Raw genomic sequence first — 21,687 nt, forward strand, 5'->3', positions numbered from 1 at the left:
GGGCTGGCATTCACCAAGGCTGCATGTGTGTGTGTGTGTGTGTGTCTCTGTTAGGTATCCATTTATTATCCATTTATTACTACTATTAGTCCCCTTTTCTTTCTCTCTCTCTCTCGCTCTCCTTCACCTTAGTGAAATTCTAATAAACAATCAGGGTAGCACCATGCTGAGATGCCCTGTAATGGGCTCCTAATTAGCCACTCCAAACACAGAGAGCGGCTGCTTCACGCCTCGTTTTCTGCACTCATCTGCGCAAAACTGGATGAATTGATTCCATTTGCTCGCCACTTAATGCACTGATTGTTTATTGGCATGGCCAGGGATAAAAACAAACAAACAAACAAAAAAATGTCTTTAAGCTTGCAACGCATGCTAATACTAATCACCATTAAAAACAGGCTGACCTACGACAGAATTCAACTGACTTTGAAGTTTCTTGGGTCCTTCTCAGAGAAGAGCATGGCTTTGCTTTCACACTGAGGCTTCACCCCGCTCCACCACCTCCTTATCCTCCTCTCCTCAACCCCCCTGTCCACCGCCCCTCTCCTGTCTGAGGTGAAGTGAAGCCAGACCAATTGGTAGAGGAGAGGCAGTGTCTTTCTTTACACCACAGACAGTAGAAGAGAGAGAGAGGGGGGGAGAGAATGAGGATGTGTGGAGGGGCCGGGTAGTCATCGCTTTCTCCTCACACCTGCATGACAGGTCATCCTGCTTAATAAAGGCACCCATGCACAACATGTCGGATAACGAAAGAGGAGTGAGAGAACCGTAGAGGAAAAAGAGATGGGACCTTACAGTACACTAGTGAGGTGGTAAGGTGTTGACTTGAAATCGCAAAAAAAAAGTGGAATTTAAGTCTAAACTGAGAAGCATCCCACATTATTTTGCGGTGATCTCTTACAGGTGCCTCTGCACTGGTGTTGGTTCACGGTGGGGTCAGCTAACCTTTCAACCACTTTCACACAACATGGACGTACAATACTGGTTGTGTCCTTTCTGCCAATGACACCACAACATCACGTAGAAACACAGGAAGTCAAACACAGCTGGAGCCACTGCTGAAAAACGAGACGGTGATAGACACAGCGCAAAGCACAACCACAGCAGTCACCAGTGTGTGGTTCACCAGCATGTGTGTGTACAGTCTGTGTATGTATGTATGTGTGTGTGTGTGTGTGTGTGTGTGTGTGTGTGTGTGTGTGTGTGTGTGTGTGTGTGTGTGTGTGTGTGTGTGTGTGTGTGTGAGGTCCTTCAGTGTGTGTCACGCTCCTCTCCCTCCACCAGTCTGCCTAGCTCATTTCCTCCACAGGCTGCCTCCCCGCTACTTTATGAGTGAGAGCTTCTACAGCTCTCACCTCAGGACACACTTCAGTGTCTAAATGTTTCCATTTGTGGGGGAAGTGACACACATTCACTCACACCGCAGGGCACCTACCCATAACTAACCATATTGCATACAAGCAGCAGTGAATCATGAAAGTGATTGGTTAAAATTCTCACTCTGTGTGTGTGTGTGTGTGTGTGTATGGGTGGGTGTATTTTTGAGTCTAGGAAGGTACTGAGTAGATGAGAGGTATAAGGTATGAGTGTCTGTGAGCAATTCTCAAGTGGTATTTAGAGTGTATGTACACTTTCAACTGCTATATTAAGCATCAGTCATAATGTGGGGGAGCAGTTCAGGACATTTATGTACTGTATCTACTAGTGCTGATGATTATCTACTCTTTTTTGGAGATCTTATACATTTGTCAGTGTTGTTTTTGTTTGAAACAGTCATTTATTTTTCTATCTATAAATACCCACCCCCGAGAGTGAATATAGTCCCGAATAACCACTTATACTTCACTAGTGATTTCCACCACACTCCTAAACAATTCAGTGTGACAATCAATGCAGGACTAGAATCCCCTGTGCCGATCGATACAGTGGGGTGCTGCTAAACAAACCAGTGCTACACGAGATCAACACCTTCCCACACCGTCATTAGTGTCGCTGACCTTGAAGTAAAATTCAATTTCCCTCTGCAGCAACAAACCCCTGTAGCCCCCAGAAAAGCCACTTCAGAATTCAGAAGCCATTTCCTCCTTCCAGTGCGGGCGAGACAGGATATTATAACTTATGAAAAGGGATATATGGAGCGGGGATGCCGACAGAAAGAGACGGATTCTGTTTGAGGAGGCAATTATAACATGGCCCTCTTTGAAAAGTAAAGAGGGCAGAGTCTGGCAGAGGTAAATAAAAATTCCTGATAAGCAGGCTGGCAGATTTCCAGTTTCAATTAGGGTGCGCACGGCTGACTATGAGAGCCTCTCATGGGGAGCTTCAGCCGCACCAGGGCGGCAGCGAGGACCTGTTGAGGGAATTCTCCCGGGGCATGGACACTGGGTAAAAAGAGAAAGGCAAATGTGCAGTGAGAGAACCAGAGATCCCATGACACGGATCACTGTAATGCATATCACATGGGGCAGGCAGGGTGTTCAGAGGCGATGAGGAGAAAGAGGGCACCCCATTAATATAGGCAGAATATTCCTTTTTATTCTAATTACGACATGCCAGTGGAACTTACAGGGGAAAAGAAAAGCACTGGTGTCTTCTTTTCTGCACTTAGCTTAGGAGACACCATGAGGTGGACAGAGATAGAAGCTTTTCTCAGATATAGAGTGAATGTGAATAAGGTTGTGTGTGTGTGTTGGGGTGTGGTGGTGGGGGGGGCATGGGAAGAGATGCAGCCGGTGAATCAAACAAGCATCTCAGATAAAGCTGTAGGATTGGCAACGAGGCTTTGAAGTCAGCCTTATCATGGGGATTTAAGAAGGAAATGGGTAAGAAGGTGGCGCTCATGTACTGTTAGTGTGTGTGTGTGTGTGTGTGTGTGTGTGTGTAGCCTAGCGGAGTGTAGTTTGATCAAACCCCTACTAGGATCCCATGGGAGCCCCTAGACCTGACCATGTATGTTAAACATATCATTTTCACTTCCCATGTTTGCCCTGCACAGCATGTTAACTCCCCAATCAGATTTTATTAGCACGCACACACACCTCTCACTCCCATATGTTATGGCATGGAATATTCATGAACTTTAAATTTGACCAAATACGGGGTCACTCATCGTAAGTTAAAATAACATTTTGAAATATACATGTGGCCACCAAGCATGTAATGGATGCATTAAAGGGATTTCAAAATGTGGTGTAATTACTTAAGTGTCTCTTGAGAAGAAATTGCCGTGTGTATTGGCTCTTTATCATGTTCTGGGATGCAGCATCCATGATCCTAGACTGCAGCATATGAACTGCTACTACAGGCCTGCTCTGCACGTAATAATATTCAAGTAAAAAAATTATAATTTTAATCAGTGAATCACTCCTTTAATAAAACATTACAGTGTGCATATTAGCAGGAAATTCATACTTGTCTTTATACTCTAAACTGAGTGTGTGTGTGTGTGTGTGTGTGTGTGTGTGTGTGTGTGTGTGTGTGTGTGTGTGTGTGTGCGCAGTGAGTAAAAACCCAGGTGACACTAAACGTTTATGAGGCAGATGCCGAAGGACTGAACCACAGCAAGTGTTTGATTTGACCATTTGAAAGAGAGAAAGAGAAGGAGAAAAGCACAGTGTTGAATGTTGCTGCAGCAATGCTGTCACTTTGTTTTCACATTAAGAACACAACACAGCACAGTACTGTAGTTCATAACAGCTAAGACCAGAGTACACACACTGAGAAAACATCCTTAATTCTCTGACATAGAAGTGACCAAGAGATGACAGTGGAGGCGGCAGTAGAAGTATTAGATGTGAGAGAGTGAAAATGACCACAAATGGACAGAACAGAAAATATAAAGAAAAGACCATACGCTGGCAGCTACACACTACTGTCTCGTCTCTGCAGTCCTGATATTACCTAAACATCTTGAAAGCTATCTGACAAAAAGGATCAGTAACATTCAGTCAGCCATACTTCACCTCAGGCCTCAGTGTAGCCAAATAAATAGAAATACACAGAAAAAAACAGTATACACACTTCAACACATAGAGATTTACAGCAATTTTCTTCTCAACCTTCACATGGTAGCTTGTGTAGAGGTGTTATGAGTATATGAAACCAAACGGACAAACAGGTTTCATACCATTATTTATCACAATTTTTTCTTCTCACTTTTAAACTTGCAGTGGCTTGTGAGGCCTTGTCGAATCTATGGTAAAATTCAGACTACGTTCCAAATCCAATATAAGGGGAATTATTTCCCAAATTCCTGCATACAATGTAACCTGCTCATAACCTTCCTTCTCCAGCTTGAATTCATTTGAGGCTCGGGTTCAGGATTCAAAAGTGAGGGACTGAGGATTTGGCATGGGCAGGACTTGTGTAAGGAGCTGGCTGTGAGCTTTGCAAGCTGTGAGAAAAGTGACAGTAAAGAGGTGTATGATTTCTGCAGTTTAGTTTATTAGTTTTAGAAAGATTATTATTTCTTGTTGACTAAATTAGCTTTTGTTTTTAAATATGAAATTGGTATGTTATCAAATGGTATGGTTTTAATGCCTTGCTGATAATGCCTCCTCTACCTCTCTCTGACTGATCCTCTAATCTGAAATCACATCCTTTTATCTCTAGCTTACTTAGAAGTGAGCGATCGAGAATAAGAAGGGAGAAGACACCCTTAAGAGCACTAGGTAGGACAAGTGTGTGTGTATGTGTGCGCAGGGTGGTGGTGGGGGGGGGGGGGTGAGAATCACCTTGATTCAGTACACCGGCCCTCTTTGAAGTGCTTGGAGCCCAGCACGGCCAGCACAGAGCCAACCGTAAGCCTTCCAGCAAAAATCGAGCCTGACCTCCCCACCAAATCATAACCATATGAACGTAAGAATTTCCACCTTAGGAGAATGCTCTCTCCCCCGTCCATCTCCCAGGGTGAGGCATTAAGTAGTGATAACAGAAAACAGGTTCTGAGAGAAGGGGAGGCACTGGGAGGTGATGGAGGGTGGAAAGGAGGAGAGGAGGACAGGAGGAAAATAGGGGTTACAAGTGTGCCGTATGGAGGAGATTGGAGAAGGGGATTGTGTCCAAAAAATGTTGTTGCATGGAGCCTGACTACCTAAAATGGAAGTTTCTCAGGCGAGGATCAAGAGATATGGTGCCCTTCACAGTTGACAGAGTGAGAGACAGAAAATGGAGAGGGGGAGTGCAGTAAGGGGGAGGGAAGGCAAAGAAAAAAGAAAGAAAATTTGAAATGTGACTCTTACTCAATAAATACCTTTCTAAACCACTATAGAGAAGCCGAGTGGTACCTTTACTAAGGCCTCAGGACCCACCTGCAACTGGAAATGGTTTCCTGTCTTACACAAATGCTGTTGCACCCTAATCCATGTAATTACATCTCATATTCCACATGTGTAAGTACACATGTACAACATTACAGTCACAAGTTTTTTTAAATAAGAGCACAGCCCTCCTGCGGACCTCCAACACACTCGAAAAAAAAATAAAAAAACTGTGTTCATGCTCATTAGAGAAACAATGTATTAACCAAATAAGTAGATAAATAACGAGAAATTTAAGGAGATTGTTTTACTGCATTAATAACTTTAAACACATCCTCATGCCCAGGCATCTGCCACTGAAACAAAGCCTATGTTGAAGGGTCACTGGGGTAGATGAGTGTGATTTTGTGGCTGTGTGTGCGCCTGATAGTTTGAATAAGCATTCCTCCGAGTGTGTATGCAATTAGGGTTAAGACTGTTTGTGTGTGTACAGTATGTGTGTGTGTGGTTGCGTGGCGGTGGTGGGGGTTGTTAGCGGTTCCATCTGGGTCTCCTGGAAGCCGTGTGGAGTCAGGAAAACCACATCTCATAAAAGTGGAGGCAGCCCAATGTTCTACAAGGACAGAACATTACTGAGAATGTCGCTCAGGAAAACCCTGGGCTTCGGCCCATATGTTGGCTGCAAAGGCTGCGTCTCTCTCTCTCTCTCTCTCTTTCTCTTTCCACTCATTCTCTCTCTCTGTCTACTTATTTTTCACTTGGTAAGGGATAAGAAAGAGGAAGACAAAATAGACAGCGTGGAGTGTGGGAGACAGAGGCTGAGACAGGGAGAGAGTACTGATAGCAATTCCATCTGTCTGTATCGAACAGAGGAGTGAGCAGTGACAGGCTGCAGGATGGGGTGGAGTTGGGGGGCATCTGGTGCACATTGGCTGTGGGTCTGTCTGGAAACAACCATGGGAGAGGAGAGAGGGATGAGTAGGAGAAGGGAGGGAGAAAAGGATGAAGGGCTAAAGAGTGAAGAAGGTAAAAGTCCTGCCAAAGTGAAGGGCAAGGAATTCTGGCGACGAATAAATGTGTCTGTGTTGTTCACATAATGCCTTGGATTGAACTTGAAGTCAGAGGGATAGGGGAGAAATACCAGAGAAATGAAGCAGGGTTGAAAAGGGTTGAAAAAAATGTACACACATAACTTTCAGTTGTCACTATCTCTTGAAAGTGACCTCTTGGACTCACACAACTGGTTTAAAACCTAGATAACTGCAAGATAAGTATGGCTACTGCCTGCTATTAGTTTTTGTTTTTGTTTCTAGGTACTCTATGTGCATATTTAATATAATGAACATAATTTAGTTTAATATAGAGTATGTGTAAAAAAAAAATGTCAAGGTCTAAAAAAATTTGGAAGACTTAAGTCAAACATTGATAAGAGTTTTACACTAAACAAATTGCAAAAGTAATGGAGAGCTGCAATAATTTGAGTAAAAGAACCAGAGGGTCCCACGTTGCTAACAAATGTCATCCAACCAACAAACATTTTTTTTTTTCTTTTTTACAAAGTAAAGTTGGCTCTGTGAGTTTTCAGAATAATCAATTTTTTCATGCTGCTAGTGTTAAGGGACATTGCAAAGGTCATTAAATAACTTTTAAACTCTTGAAAATGTGATGAGAGGGAGTTATTCTCTTCTCGCTTGTCAGGCAGCAAGAACTGGTTTGTTACTGGGAAATGAACTACATCTAAACTCATTATGTTATTGTTGCTTGGTCGCGTTAACACATAACCCTGCGCGCATACATTTGTATATGGAAATACTGTAGCAACTGACTGTGTGGATTTGCTGGTGTACAAGTGCGTTAATGCTATAAGAGAACGGTTTGTGGACTGAAGGTCAGGCTACAAACGGTTTATAGAATGATGAAACAAGAGAGGAAGAGAAAGATAATCATTCATTTTAATGGTTATTGATGTCATGTATAATTCCTCTCCTTTACAAATCAGAATTCCAACCACTAGATAAGCCATTGAGCTTTTAATAATATCGATTAATTTCTTCAGTTTAAGGAGCCTATTACAAAGGTAAATTGCAAAGTGTACGCATATTTAGTCACACCTCTTCAATGGTTTCATTTTGTTATGCAGTGAATGGCAGAGAGGACGAAGGAGGGCAAAGTTTATCACAGGTGTTGACAGAAATTAAGTTTGTAATTTAACTTCTGTAAATTAGAACTAAAAAGCTGTGGCAACATATTCATAGTATTACTCTGCTGTGGAGAGTGTATTCTGCGGGATAATCTAAACTGGGTTACAGTGGTGATAATGACGGTATTTACTCTAAATGCATTGGTGCTTATGTGGAAATGTCAGCAGGTGGTGATTAGACAACACTGATGCTTCTGATATGAATGAACCAAACATGAGTGAGCTATTCTTGTAGGTCAGTGTATATGTAAGGTATGTAAGCACTGGCTCACTCACGCTGTGTATACTGAAAAGGAGCAGGCGAGTGTTACACAAGATAAAGATAAAAATATCCTCAGCGGGAGAGAATCAAAGCAGATAAGTTGATATGAAATGACAATAAGAGGTTGGCTGGGGAGTGAGGTAAAGGTGACCTTTACCTCAGATGAGAGGCTGGCCAGTGGGTGCCACAAACACTGGCATTCACTTCGCTAACTGATACTACTAAGAATAGAACGGTGTCATGAAGAGTTTGTAATACATGTTTTCAACCAATGAAAGCCTAGTGTTTCTAACATGATTACTCAGATTCCAATCTACTCAAATCTGCGTTTTCAGGCTTTTTCTCTATGTTTTCGGTTGAATATGTGTGTATTTTCTTTCTTCCTCCACTGCATACATTCAGTGGTCAAGCATCAGAGGAACTGCAGGTATACTCTGTCAGCTCAGTGTCTTGAGTTCTCTGGCGCATCACTGACACCCATACACACTGACACCCAGCAAACATAATGCACCACACACACACACACACACACACACACACACACACACACATACATACATACATACACACATAAATACACTCATACATACATACATTTTTTTGTTTCTAAATCTAAACTATTCCATACTATTGTGACACATTGTGACATACTAGCAGAGAAAAAGTAATAACTTAGATGAATACAGGAGAGAAAAACGAAAAGAGAACCATATGTCTTAAGTACATACAGAGTGTGCTAACCAGTACTCTCAAAGAAAATGGGGGCTTCATTAGAACATAATTCAGAAATAGTGGATGTATTTTCTGGATAATTATAGTGATTTAGAGCATATCTCATTAAAATAGAAATTAACATGATTACTCCTGTGGCCTAAACACTTTTATTCAAATCCTAAATCAGTACAAGGAAGCGGTTGAAGGCCTGACTGCTAGGATCACTGTTAAGTAATCATTTATCATCAAATAATGTCCCCTGACATCAATATCAAAAAGACAACTTATTACCTATCATCTGCAATACTGTTCTCCTCATTTTATCTCTCATTTAACGCAGCATAGTGTTGGGGAACACACCCCTGACACAAAGCGTTGCCCGGAGGCTCAGGGAAGATGATTGAATTTCATAGCTACTTACAGGCTAATAGGGCTGTACAATGACTACTTACTGTCCTTAAGTGACTGGCTGCTTCTCTGTGGCCGCGGCCCCTTTGAAGCCCTTCTGAGGAGATCTAGAGGATTTAGCCAGTAGCGTGACATGAGGCTGAGCAGTTGAGCAACGGCGCTCCCACCAGCTGACTATTAGAACCAGCTGATGTAAACACAGAGGCTACGACTATGGGAACCACAGTGTGCCAATGGTTACTCAAAACAAGGACCATTTAGTTTGGCTACTCAGGAAAATTAAATGGTGAGAATGATTTTTAGAAACAGTTGTTTAATTAATCAGTTAGTCAAAATAATATTGTTAATCGGTCATTTCTGCAGATCTTCTGTTTGTCTGTGTTTCATATTATTTTAAGTTAATTTTTTTCAGGTTTTGGTCAGACAAAACCGAGAATTTTTTTTTAACTATTTATTTGACATTTAATAGACTGATTCGATTAACTAGTTAAGCAAAATATACTCCACAGATTTATTAATAAGGTAAATTATAGTTATTTTAGTTCAATTAAAAGATTACAAACTTTTACTGAATGAAAAATACATTATAACTGTCGATAGATTATATTATATTATATTATATTATATTAATTTTATTTTCTGTCTCTAAAATACACACATAAAATGCTTCATTTTAAATTGTAATCCCAAACATGTTTCTTCTATGTAATTGTAGTTCCTATTGCAGTGTGTGTGTGTGTGTGTGTGTGTGTGTGTGTGTGTGTGTGTGTGTGTGTGTGTGTGTGTGTGTGTGTGTGTGTGTGTGTGTGTTCTTTAAGACTGGATCTGCGAGCGCTTTACTCACAGAAGCTGTTTCCACATACAAACCACCCTCTCCTCACCATGCTGTTCCACTTACACTCTTGGAACACCAAACCATATACGCATACAGATAAGCACATGTGCACACACGCGCGCACACACACACACACACACACACACACACCCACACACACATATATACATACACAGACATACACACACACACACAGAGCTAACCACATGCACATGTTCACTTGCTCTTAACTAATTCATTCAGGAACACTTTGGTTTGGGTTTCAACACCAAAACCTCCGTACCTTTGATTGAGAAATGTGTCTGACTGCAATTATATGGGAGGGAGTGGTGGAGGGAAGGATGGATGGGGAGAGGAAACACACTACAGTGGTTTTATAGTTTGCTGGCGTGACATTTTTCTCCACTTTTTTTTTTATTCCTTTCCTTTTTCCAGTGGAGGGGCATAGTGTTGACAGGGCAGGAAAAGGGGGCAGACTGAACAACCGAAGTAACAGCAGGGAAAATGTGAAGAAAATGGATGGGCAATGGGACTGAAGTGGCCTAGATTGTCACTTTTCTGCTTTTGATCAATACCTCTCAAAATAACTGCAATGCCGGTGAAATTTGTAGACACACTTGGTGAGAAAGTAATGGTAGTGATCACTGTGGACATTATCACCACTTTCAAAAATTGGAGGCAAATATAAAAGCATGTGCAGGTATGCATTTAGAGAGGGAGTAAGGCTAATATTTGGTCTTGACATATACACTACACCCATTTGATGCTTTACATGTGTATGGCACTGTAGCATGCGTGTTGGTCACTGACCTGCAGTATGTAGCCCCTGACGTAGTCTCGGAGGGTCCAGCCCAGGCCATGCAGGATGTGCAGCACCTCTTCCTGCTTCAGCACAGAGAAGAGGCGGTCGAGAAGGATCTTGAGCCTGACCGGTACGGCCTGGGTGCCGTAAAGCATCAGGCTGCTGATGTCAAACACCACATTGGACTGAACAATCTCCACCTGGGTCGGGTGGTACAGGTGCTGGGTGCTGAGCTTGTCCAGAGCTGTATGGATGACAGGGAGAAAGAAAAGAAAACGCACAGCACACACACACAGAGGCACGGTTAATGACTATCAAGTTTCTCTCTCATCTCATATCTTCCTTCAGAGGCTACTGCACGGTCAGCACTGGCTGATGATAACGTATCTATGAGATAAAAGCAATGACATTAATGTAATTATTTGCCATTCTTTCAATTTAATCTAATCTCTTGCTCTTTCACATTTACGCTGCCTTTGCATCTCCGTTTTTATTTGCCTCTTCTGTCTCCATCTCGACTCAAACCTGCAATACATCCACCCTGTTTTGTCTCAAATCTGTAATTCCTCCTTTCTTTGTGGCTGATCAGGTATGTGCTCACATGGTTTATGTACTATGAAGTCAAGGATGTAGGTTTGGTTTCCTATATTTTTAATATCCATGTCTACTGTAGCAAATTTCATATTAAATTGGTTATCATGCTTTGCATAAAAATAACATTCATAATAATAACACCTAATAACAGAAATGTTATGTAAATTATAGCATTATTAATGCAATAACCCTGCTTAAAATCATGTTAACTTTCCTTGATAGAGGCCTGATGCTGTATGATAAATAATGATAATGGTGTATTTTTATCTGTCTACTAGAAAGAGCACTGTGATTTACTGTATTATCTTTGACTGGTGTTCAATAGCGTGTTTTTAGTAGGATATTTTAGGACAAAGATTAAACTTTTTTTTTTTTATTACCCAAAAACATGCAGAGGAGGTGAAAGTACTTCTGTCAGTGCTGAGTATTATCTGCAGTTTCTCTTGCTGCATACAACCCTGACTTAAGCAAAAGGATAGAGTAGCCTGTATGCTGCCTGAATGGCATAACTTAGGGCAAAAAACTATGATCAATGGCTGCTACTCGTAGGTTTCTTTTATTGCCCCTATCGCAACCTCAGTCACCTCACTCCCCTCTCTCGATGTCTGGGCGACACCTGGTCGACTCTCTCTTTCTTCCTCCTCGTCTCAATCGCTCTCTCTTCCCTTACCTCATACCTCTCTCTCCCTCTCTCCCTCCCCTCTTTCCCTGCCTGTCTGTGTGACACCTGGTTGGGTCTCTCTCTGATCCTGGGACGGCTTTTTCCTGCTGACGAGGGCTTTGCCTGACAACACAGCGCAGCCAGACACGAACATAATAAAAAATGAAGAACTACTTGTCAGAGTCCCTGCCAATGCCGACATGAAATGAAAAGTGGGGGAGTGGAAAGATGGGTGCCTGACAGTTCAGAGGGAGAGATTAAAAAATAGTCAATGGGGTCCTGTGCGATCTGCTGAAGGGCCCGTGGCTCGCTCTTGTGCGGACGCAAGCCAAACAGGTGTTTTCTTTTTTCTTTTTTCTCCTCCTTCTCTTTGTACTTTCTTGCCTCCTCTCCTTTTTTTTTATACCCGCGTGAAAAACTCATAACGTGTGGTCTCTCGCTTCTCTATCTGTCTTGTGGTTGTGTTCTTTTTTTTTCTTTTTTTTGATCTAAGGCGCAAAAACAAGACTTTGAAAGCAACTGAAAAAACAGAAGCAAACAAAAACAACAAAGTTACTTCTACTATGGAAAATGAGTAAAAACATTTGGATTCTTGTACAACCACAGATAGAGAAAATATCTGCAGTAAAATATATAAATATATTCTAATACAAAATTATGCATATTAAAATTGTGAGATATGAGGGATGGATTCATGCTGCTGGCATCTGTCTTCATTTTCTATACGCAGTAGAAAGTACAGATACTGTATGTAGGTCAGGATTTCTAATGTCTCTAGAGCAAGAGGAGGTAGTTTTATAAGGATTAGTAACAAAGTTTATATTTATTTACACCCTATTTACATACACCCGTCACCCTAACAATGAATTTACTTACCGTGAGCTACCCAGCCGTGTTTGCACTGGTCACATGTTCGTAGGTGAATCTTCCCTGGCTGGAAACACTCACATGTGCAGTTCACCAGTGTGCAGCGAATGGCCTGCAGAGACACAGGACAGACAGAAAAATCTATGTCAATCACGGCTTGAGTACAAAGGAGAGATAATAAAGCAAGGACAGCGAAACAGCGGTTATCAAATAGAAGTCATAAATACAAGTAAGAAGCACAGGGACTAATTATTACATAGACTGTTGCAGAACAGCAAGTCCCTAAACCTCATCTCATACTGAACATAATACTTTTTTCCAGACTGTTACTTAACAATGTGACTTATCATCAGTAACTGCCACAAAAGAATAACTCACAGCCACCAACTTTTCCAACTGCTATTTCATTCCAATGTGTGAATCTGCCTCTCTATACGGTAATTTCCAGAGTTCATGTGAACCGACAAAGGACTTCCCTTCCTGAAAACACAGAAATGTAACTTGTTTTGACTGAGGCTCCATTACTCAACACTGGAGCTGCACTTAGTCTGACCCCGGAAAGCTTTTAGTAGTGAGAGGTTAAGTGTCCAGACTTGACTGAGGGCAACTCAGTACAGCACAATGCATCGTCTGCCGAGGCTTAAGCCCTCACAGAGGGCCGTTAAAAAAAATTCAGGCACATTTTGCAGGTCATTTGAACCTGTAAGATGTTTCACATTCTTCAAACAGTAAAGAGATTGTACAGCATGGAGAAAATGTATGATATACACAGAAATCAACACAAATGAATACAGCTTTATCATCCCAATGAGTGCAGCAGCTGGGAGCTGTAGATTTCCCACTGACATGGAGAAACACAAGGACAGAATAAAAGGAGTAAAAAGAGAAAAAAAAGGAATGAGAAACATGAATCTTAATAAGCATTGGCAGGCCTTTGTTTATCAGACATTTTTTACATTATCAAGATGAATTGAGGAATAAAGATAGTAACACTTCTGCAACCTCAACTGCCTAAAGGGAATGTGCAGCTGTAGCTGGTACAGGAAACCTTGATTATGGAAAAAAAAAACCTTGGAACTGTTTCACTAAAACACACGTTTATCTTTTCTTAAATCAAATATTGTATTTCTGTAACATTAGCATGTAATCTAAATATGTTGGCTGCTGATGTTAGAATGAAAAAAAATACTCCAAGTTAATAACATGGCATTTTAAATAGCAAATCCACATGATGAAGATAATGTATTTTACATTTGGCACATATGCTGTTTAGTCAATGCAGAATGACTGAAGGTTTTGTCCTGTGTGTTAATTCTTTAGGCTGTAAAGAAAAAAAATGTAATCACTTAAATTGCAGAGCAAAAATTTCAGGAATGCTTGAGGCAGGAAATTGGTTATGGTGTACAAGGTGACTGCTATGAGTAGCTGCCTGTTTATTTTGACAGGAAAATCCTAAATTCATCACTCAGCAAATCCAGTTCTGAGAAAATGTGAAGACACTATCTGTAGACATACACGTGGGTGTCTGTCAGAGACAAGAAGAGGAAGACAGTGACAAAAAAACTGCTTTCCACACATCAAAGCCATATCAGAGTCAACTTTATGAATTTACAATCTGCACTAAATATGCTATCTAATATTGTCCTGCTGTTATTCTTATAAGGCACTGGTGTGACAATAGTGTAACACAGACATGCACATGAAGGGTCGTAGGTTGGAGTCCATGTCTGCGCCAGCAACCTATATTTCACAATGTCCGTAACAGTCAATCAGTAGTTCCAGATAGAAAAAGATCAGCCTTTACGTCACACAACTGAGGTCAATGCACGATCACTAACGTCAGAATATTTGTGGTGTGTAACACCAACCTACCAGTGCTGACCCAAATGCCCATTCTGCTATTTAACAGCGGCAAATAACATAACCTAGTTGGTGGATTAGACCAATAGCCTGTAATTCAGGATATAAAACTCAGCTCACTCATAATCTACTGAGGGACCATAAAATCTATCAGAATCCCCCCTTGCTCGCCCTTAGGTGTCGTAAACCAGCTTAGTAACTGGAGGTGTCAAAGTGAACATGGGCTAATCCAAGATTAAACACAAAATTACGCCACTTCTAACCATGTCACCTCACTGTTTGACACCGAATGAGAAAGGAGACAGAGATTATTTGACTTTACACAATTTTTAAGCTCTCCAGGTGCAGGCATGGCAATCCTCACAGAGTGTGAGGATTATACGCCATGTGTCAGTTAGAGTGTACATACATTATGTGCTGAGCTGACGTTCTTATCCAGACCAACGTGCAATAAGTGAGTTCTGCGTTCCCCTTCAACCACATTTATGCAGCAGACATGGCTATTCATTTGCCATGGCTGGGGTCAAAACTGTGACCTTTTAGATATAGGATAGACCCTCCTGTCTTTGAAGCAACATCTGTGTTCATAAAGCTCTTTTATAATGCTGTCCTTCACATCCACATGCATGTTTCCCACTGTATGTTGTCATGATGTTAGATACCCAAAAACTAGCCTACAATCTTGTCAGCAGATCTAAATTTATGGTTAAGGACACATCGTTAATATATTAATCTCCAATTTAATTTTTTGTTCTTTTTTGTATTTAACTTAAATTAACACTAAAATGACAATGACACTGAATTGCCAGAAAACTGCTGATATTTTCATGATGAATTCATCAGCAGATTAATTTATAATAAATATAATCTTTAATTGCTGCTCTAATCATGTTGCATAGTCCACTTCTTTGTCTGTCACCCTTAAATTTAAAGTTTTGAGTGAATTCCATGTCATATCAGTACTTTCCTTTTTATACAACTCTCCTTGCATGAAGATTTTAGAAAACTCTAATTTAGAGAACCCAAATTTAGCCCAGTGATGTCACACAACACAACCCTTTTCTAATTACCTCTCTCCGTGCGGCAGCGCTAAGAGCAGCAGACAGAAATAAACAATTGCAAATATCAAATGCACCTCTGCTGTTTACGAGCTGGGGTCTGACAGCTGACAAGATAGTTAAGGGGCGTCTAATACGGCAATTAGAGCGTGCCACTGTCTGCGAGGCTGCTGCTGTGACAAGGCGCCCTCTAATCACTGACTTATTACGCTGGCTAGCAGCACCTCTCATATCTGGCCCATTAAGCAGACAGCGGCATTAAGAAGCATTAAAGCAGCAAGCCCCCTCAACTGAGGAGGAACTGACGGGAGAAAAGGGAAGGGAGGGGACGTACTGTGCCTGTTATTTCTTGGGATTAATTTGTGCATTGTTCCACATTAGGTAAGAAAAGTGTAAAAAAGAGTAACACAGGAGATGTTTGTGATATGACGGCATCAACATTGATCCTACGCAATAAGATGAAAGATTACAGACTGAATACAGACTTTTTTAAGAGAGGCAGCAGACGGATGTGTCATAGATGGCCATCAAAAACAACATCATCAAGGATGTGAGTTCGTCTCCGTGTGTGGCTTGTCAGAGGAAACGAGAAAGACGAAATTATAAAGACTTCTTCTCATGATTCTCACGTACTCAAAACTTTGCTTCTGTGGCCAGCATGGATCTGGGTTGTATTTGGCCGTGGTTTAACCTGCGTCTGGCCTGGGCTGGGTCAGGGACAAGCTTGGGCCCGGATCCCACCGCTACACTCGCACATATTTGTCACAGCAGGCCGGGGGAGGAGGCTGTGTTATCTGAGGCCCGGCCAGATATACAGCATTAGTCACTGTGCTAGCGTCTCGCCAGGGTTTCCTCTTTGGCTCGCAACTAAAGAGGACGACGGTGAGGAAAAGGACAGAGGGGTGTGTGTGAGCGAGTGTGTGTGAGACTTCGTAAATCACTAGAAAAATGAGCGGCTAGAAAGTGAAAGCTGTTAGCAAGTGAAGAAAATCCCACAATGCTGTAGCAATTAGACCCAGACAACAGTCAACACTCTCTCACAGCTGCTGTGTTACTGCTATGGTCAACAACTTAACCTAGCTGCGTTCAGAAAGCATCATTTTCAACCCTTATCTGGCTCAAGTGTGTGTGTCTCATTGCTGGGTTTTGTTTAGCTGGAGGCTTGATGTTTCATGGATGTTTTGCTTGGCTCACAGTCCCTGTCCCAGCCCAATTGTATAAACACTGACAGTCAGCAATGGCCAGCATCAGACCGGGGAGGACTCTCAATTAAAAGACTGTTAGTGGGACAGATGGACTGAAGAAATGCAGGAAAGAGGAGCTGCAGAACAAGATGGCTTCAGCCTGGACTCTTGTAGTCGGGTCCAAGAGGATTTTAAACAGACTGGGAAAGACGGCTACATGGCCCAGGATCAATACTGATACATGCAAATGTGTCCAACCCTAAACCAAGCAGCATATGTAGAGATCAACAAATACAGTGCTTTGGCCACTACAAGTTCTATGAAACCATAGAACTGAGGGTGATCCTAAACTAATATCCTGTACAACTGTATTACTACCCTGTCATTTTTCCTGGTTGACGTTGCAACCATATGCCATTGAAAACACCACTAAAACACCACTAGTCCCTTCCAGCCTCTCTGTATCCTCCCTTGACAGTGCACAATGGAAAGCCAAACCAGACAGCTGCTGGATGCTGGGTGGGTATTGTTCCTCCTACTTTAATTGAAACCTTTACCATGTTCAACACATAGCCACAGACCACATTTCTTGTTTGGTGAGTTAAGCAAAGCCGAGATTTAAATGAAAACCCTGTGTGTATGTGCGCATTATGTGTGCATGTGTGCGCCTCGTCTGCAGCAGCAGCTTCAGATTTAAATTTGTCTCTGCTTAGGGTCACTGTAAAACACTGGGAGCATCTTGTCCTCTCTTCCACCCACAAGATATTATCTCATCCATGAGTTAGCTGCTGAAATGCTGTCAATTTCCTGCCAGAAATGTGCAGCCAACGTGTGTAGGAAAAGAGACACAGCAGCTTTGCGTGTCATAAAACGAGCCCTGGCTCCATCAGATAGATCAGGACTTCACAGTGTCCATATTGGAAACAGGTGACAAATAAAACACGCCGAATAAAGAAAGTCTTTGTAGTCAGACACAGCACGCCACAAAATACAGGGGAGCAAATACCTCATGCCATGGCTAATTTTTGCTTGTTTGATTTTGTACATTGGATGTGACTTGAAACAGAGCTGTCTTGCCTTACAAAGTGGTACAAAATAAACAACGATTAATCACTTGTGCACTGACTTTAGTGTAAAACTGTACGGGGAAAACTGTAGTCTACAAAAAAGGCTAGTGTCTTCCCTCTGAAATCCCCAAAGTGCAAGGCCCGTCCTCCATGTCAGTTCTGGTTTTGAGCCCAGCGGCTGGCAGTCACAGAGCCAGAGGTCCCTGTCCTTTGTGCAGCTGTGCGTCTGGGCTTTGACACGGGGCAGAGCGACCAGAGCTATGCTAATGGGAACCAAATGGGGCGTGAGTCCCCGGTGGATTACAGAAGGAGAAGAGAAGCATGTGTTTTCATGTATTCATATGGAGACCTGGGACCCCCTCTCTTTTCTTCCTTTCTTTCCTCTCTTTAAGTCAAACAAATGGGAGCAGCCGTGTCTGTTGTTTGCACGCACCCTTAATTAACGCTCTTTGTGACTTGACAAAGCTTGAGATTCATTGTCAATCAGTAAATGTATCTTAAATCTGATAAAATGTATACAAAAAGCTATTACAGTGTTTAGATTTAGCCCTTTTTAAAGTAACTAACTGTAAACTACTTAGACTAAAGTTGAAAAGGGCCAAATTTGAAAATGAAGTTTGGAAATGAAGTGAGCAAGGTAAATAAACAACTGGGGAACACTAAAATTAATCTGTGAACATATTGGGTCTGTGAAAATCTGACACATAAGTTTCAGATGTTTGGCAGTGCCTCTCAGTCTTGTTGCACTTTGCTTCACCTGCTGTTTCTGCAACACAGTGCAATCGTAAGAATGAAGGGGTCATAACTTAAAGCCTGCAGGTCAGGAGTGATGTAGTGGAGAAAATATCAAGTGTGGTTCAAATGTAATCAGATTACTGGGGAGAGATAAACTCACGGTTTGGCATGGCTCACTGTTTTTACAGTTTCCAGCCCTTTGTGATGCCATCTGTCATATCAAACCATTTTGTGAACACATCTGCAAAATGTGGTTCGGCTAGCAATGAAATTACAATCACTAATCAGGAACATAAATCTGGAGCCTATAACTGGACAATCTAAACAATTGTAGTGTGAGTGATGACATCTGTCATCCACTGTCATTCCAAATGACGTCCAGTTTCAACTTTGACCAGAGGTCCAGTCCTGTCTTTTTGTGTTTGTCAGCTGTCAGATATGACTCACACTCTGCACTCCTTCAAACACACAGACACAACACCCATGTTATTACTCCAGAATCAAACAGGCACACAGTTCAGCTAATTTTCTGCTTCCAACATTCCTGCTTCTACTGTGTGGTTTGACACAGTCACAGAAAGTAAATCTCCCCATGATGAGCACCACCCCAAAAACGTCCAAGACCAATGACGAAACTCGCTCTGACTCACTTGCATGATAAATAGCCGTGCGTGTACTTCAGGACAGTCATGCTTGTTTATGAAGTGGACAGCTAAAGGACCCAGCTGGCTTTGATATTGTGAAACAGAGTGGGAGAGGGAGTATAATATCACAATACTGGACCAGAAACACAACCCTGTGATCTCGCTATCATATGCCATACACCTATATAGATGGAGAGCTGTACCACAGTGTTAACACTGGACTACACTGTCAGTTCAAATACCTAAGCATCAAGGGAGCACCAGTTTCTCCCATCTTTTGTGTAGACAGCCAGTCCAGGCAGAGGACCCTGGTCCAGGCCCCTGGCCCTTCTCAGCTCTCCTCAAAGCATTTCCCCAGCCAGAGATCAAACCATCTGCCCAGTGACAGACCTCTGGGTCCACAGATTCAAGGCCAGGTTCAAAGCAGGGTGCTAGGGGAGGGAGGGAGGGAGAGACAGAGAGAGCGAAGGGAAATTTGGCGAAAAGGAAGAGAGGTGAGATAGCAAGGGAGCAAGGGGGTGGGTTTGAGGGGGGGAGTCAGGCAAGCTGGTGTATCGGAAAGGTGGGGAAGAGGTGTTGAAGCAAAGGTGGAGGAGGTAGAGGAAAGCTGATGAGGGGAGGTAGGAAGTTTGAGAAGGTGCTGTGCAAAAGGTGTCAGGACAGATTTCCCAATTTTCTCCTGTATGATGCAACTTTTGGTACAGTTTCTATACAACTGGTGGTGCATTCAAACAAAATCTTTATAATAACAATCTCCCCAACAAATATACATGCATTTTTCTTTTTTGTATCAAAAAGATCTGAGGGATCTAAAATTCAAACGTATTACATTCATAGAGATATAAAACAAAGAAAAACAGGAAATCCTCATATTTAAGAAGCTCAAACCAGTAAATGGTTGCTATCTGTGCTTAAAAGATTCATCAGTGACCAAATTGTCAATTAACTTTGCGTTGATGGAATCTTTCAGCAATAAAATCAAATAAAAGCCAGAAATCACTCAGCCAGTTTTTAGACTTTGCATTGTTCAGAGACACGCATCCTTATTACTGGCCATTGTGCAGACAGGAAAAGGAAAGAAAATGAAACATTGTCATCAATGTATACTAGATCTGCTCTGACCTTCAGCCTATCAGAGGGAGCGACCTGCGCCAGATAAGGAGAACTCCTTGTCAGACTTGACACCTGCACTCACTGGCCCACTGATCGCCCCCGCCAAATGCAAATATCACAGTGACAGTCAGCACTGCAACAACACTCTAGGTTTCTGTCTGGAGACTTGAGGGAGTGACATGACCACACAGTGCGACCAGACACATGTTTGAGAGAGGGGAAAGGAGAGAAAAGAAGAGTGGGAGTAAAAAGGAAAGGGGACAGAAAGAATGAGAGGAGTGGTGGAGGGGGGTCGGGGTTGGTGGAAATACAGAGAGGGGAGAAAGAATGACCAACATCGTCTGCTCTTTGCTTCACTCCCCATCTACACCCTAACACAAACAGAAAGTATTAGTCAGAGCCCAGACATATTGCCGACCCCTCTCTGTGAGGGGACATCTCCATGGCAATCATTGGTTGGCGTGGGCGACGGGACACACAACACACACACACACGGGTGCAGGCTTGACAGCAGCGTGACGACAGGAGGCCAGCACTGCTGAGACTCCCCCAAATTGACATTTAGTCATCACACTAGTCTACAGGGTGGGACTCTACCTCCTGAACTACACACATACGAGCGCCCACACACTCTCCCACATTCCCTCTCATGCAAACATGTGCGCGCACACACACACACACACACACACACACACACACAAACACCCACACTCAGTGAATTCCCCTACTCAAAGTAGCTCCCAGCCAGGGAAATCTTGGAAGAGTTCCTAGATTTAATCTCGCCAATAGCTCTTTATTTTCTTTGACCATTTTTAATGTAAAAAAGCCTGCACTAATTGTGTGTAAGCAATCTCCAAATTATGTATATGTGTTTTTTCAACTAAACCGAACACTACTGTAGACAGATTGGCTGGTTTTCAAGACACACGACTGGGCAATAATATTTGTTTCTTTCCTCAGAGTTTTGTTCAAACAGTGTGTCAGCATGGTGGTTTACTTGTAAACACCTGGGCCTGCACACCCAACAGCTGTGGAAATACAAAACTATGTATAAGCTATGCTGAACCAGGGATAATTGCTCTATTCAGATTATTTGCAACCAAGTGCTACATCTACTTGCATCTTACTTATCTGTTGCATCTATGAAAAACCACATTATAAAATGTATCCCTAAAAGCGGCCCAGATTATTGTTATTTACAGATTTGTGCAATCATTTACCTTAGCCAGCATAGTGAGAAGACTGCTCCTGATTCAGTTTCGTAGTTCCCTCTTTAGATACAACACTCCAAAAAAATGCTGCAACTTTTATTAGTATTTACAGTCTCCGTCACTGAATGACACAGAACAATAGGACACAAGACCCAGATACAGACAGAGAGAGGGGAGGGAGAGACAGGGAGAGAGTGTTCAACCAATGGCTACA

At 42.2% G+C, this 21,687-nt stretch overlaps 1 protein-coding gene across 6 annotated transcripts in view; it reads right to left on the reverse strand.

The window, feature by feature from the left end:
* The window catches only part of bnc2 (basonuclin 2), a 164,946-nt gene that overhangs the window by 34,199 nt on the left and 109,060 nt on the right, over positions 1-21,687 (reverse strand). For 5 of the 6 annotated variants that reach the window (XM_051386495.1, XM_051386492.1, XM_051386490.1 and 2 more), the window contains 2 exons: positions 12,611-12,713; positions 10,488-10,723 (listed from right to left, as the gene is read on the reverse strand). In XM_051386495.1, the coding sequence (XP_051242455.1) occupies positions 10,488-10,723; positions 12,611-12,713 (339 nt within the window). Of the gene's footprint in view, positions 1-10,487; positions 10,724-12,610; positions 12,714-21,482; positions 21,571-21,687 lie in introns of those variants that run through there. The other variant, XM_051386493.1, reaches the window with a different exon arrangement.

This window comes from Dicentrarchus labrax, unplaced genomic scaffold, assembly GCF_905237075.1.
Source record: "Dicentrarchus labrax unplaced genomic scaffold, dlabrax2021, whole genome shotgun sequence".
Taxonomy (NCBI): Eukaryota; Metazoa; Chordata; class Actinopteri; family Moronidae; genus Dicentrarchus; species Dicentrarchus labrax.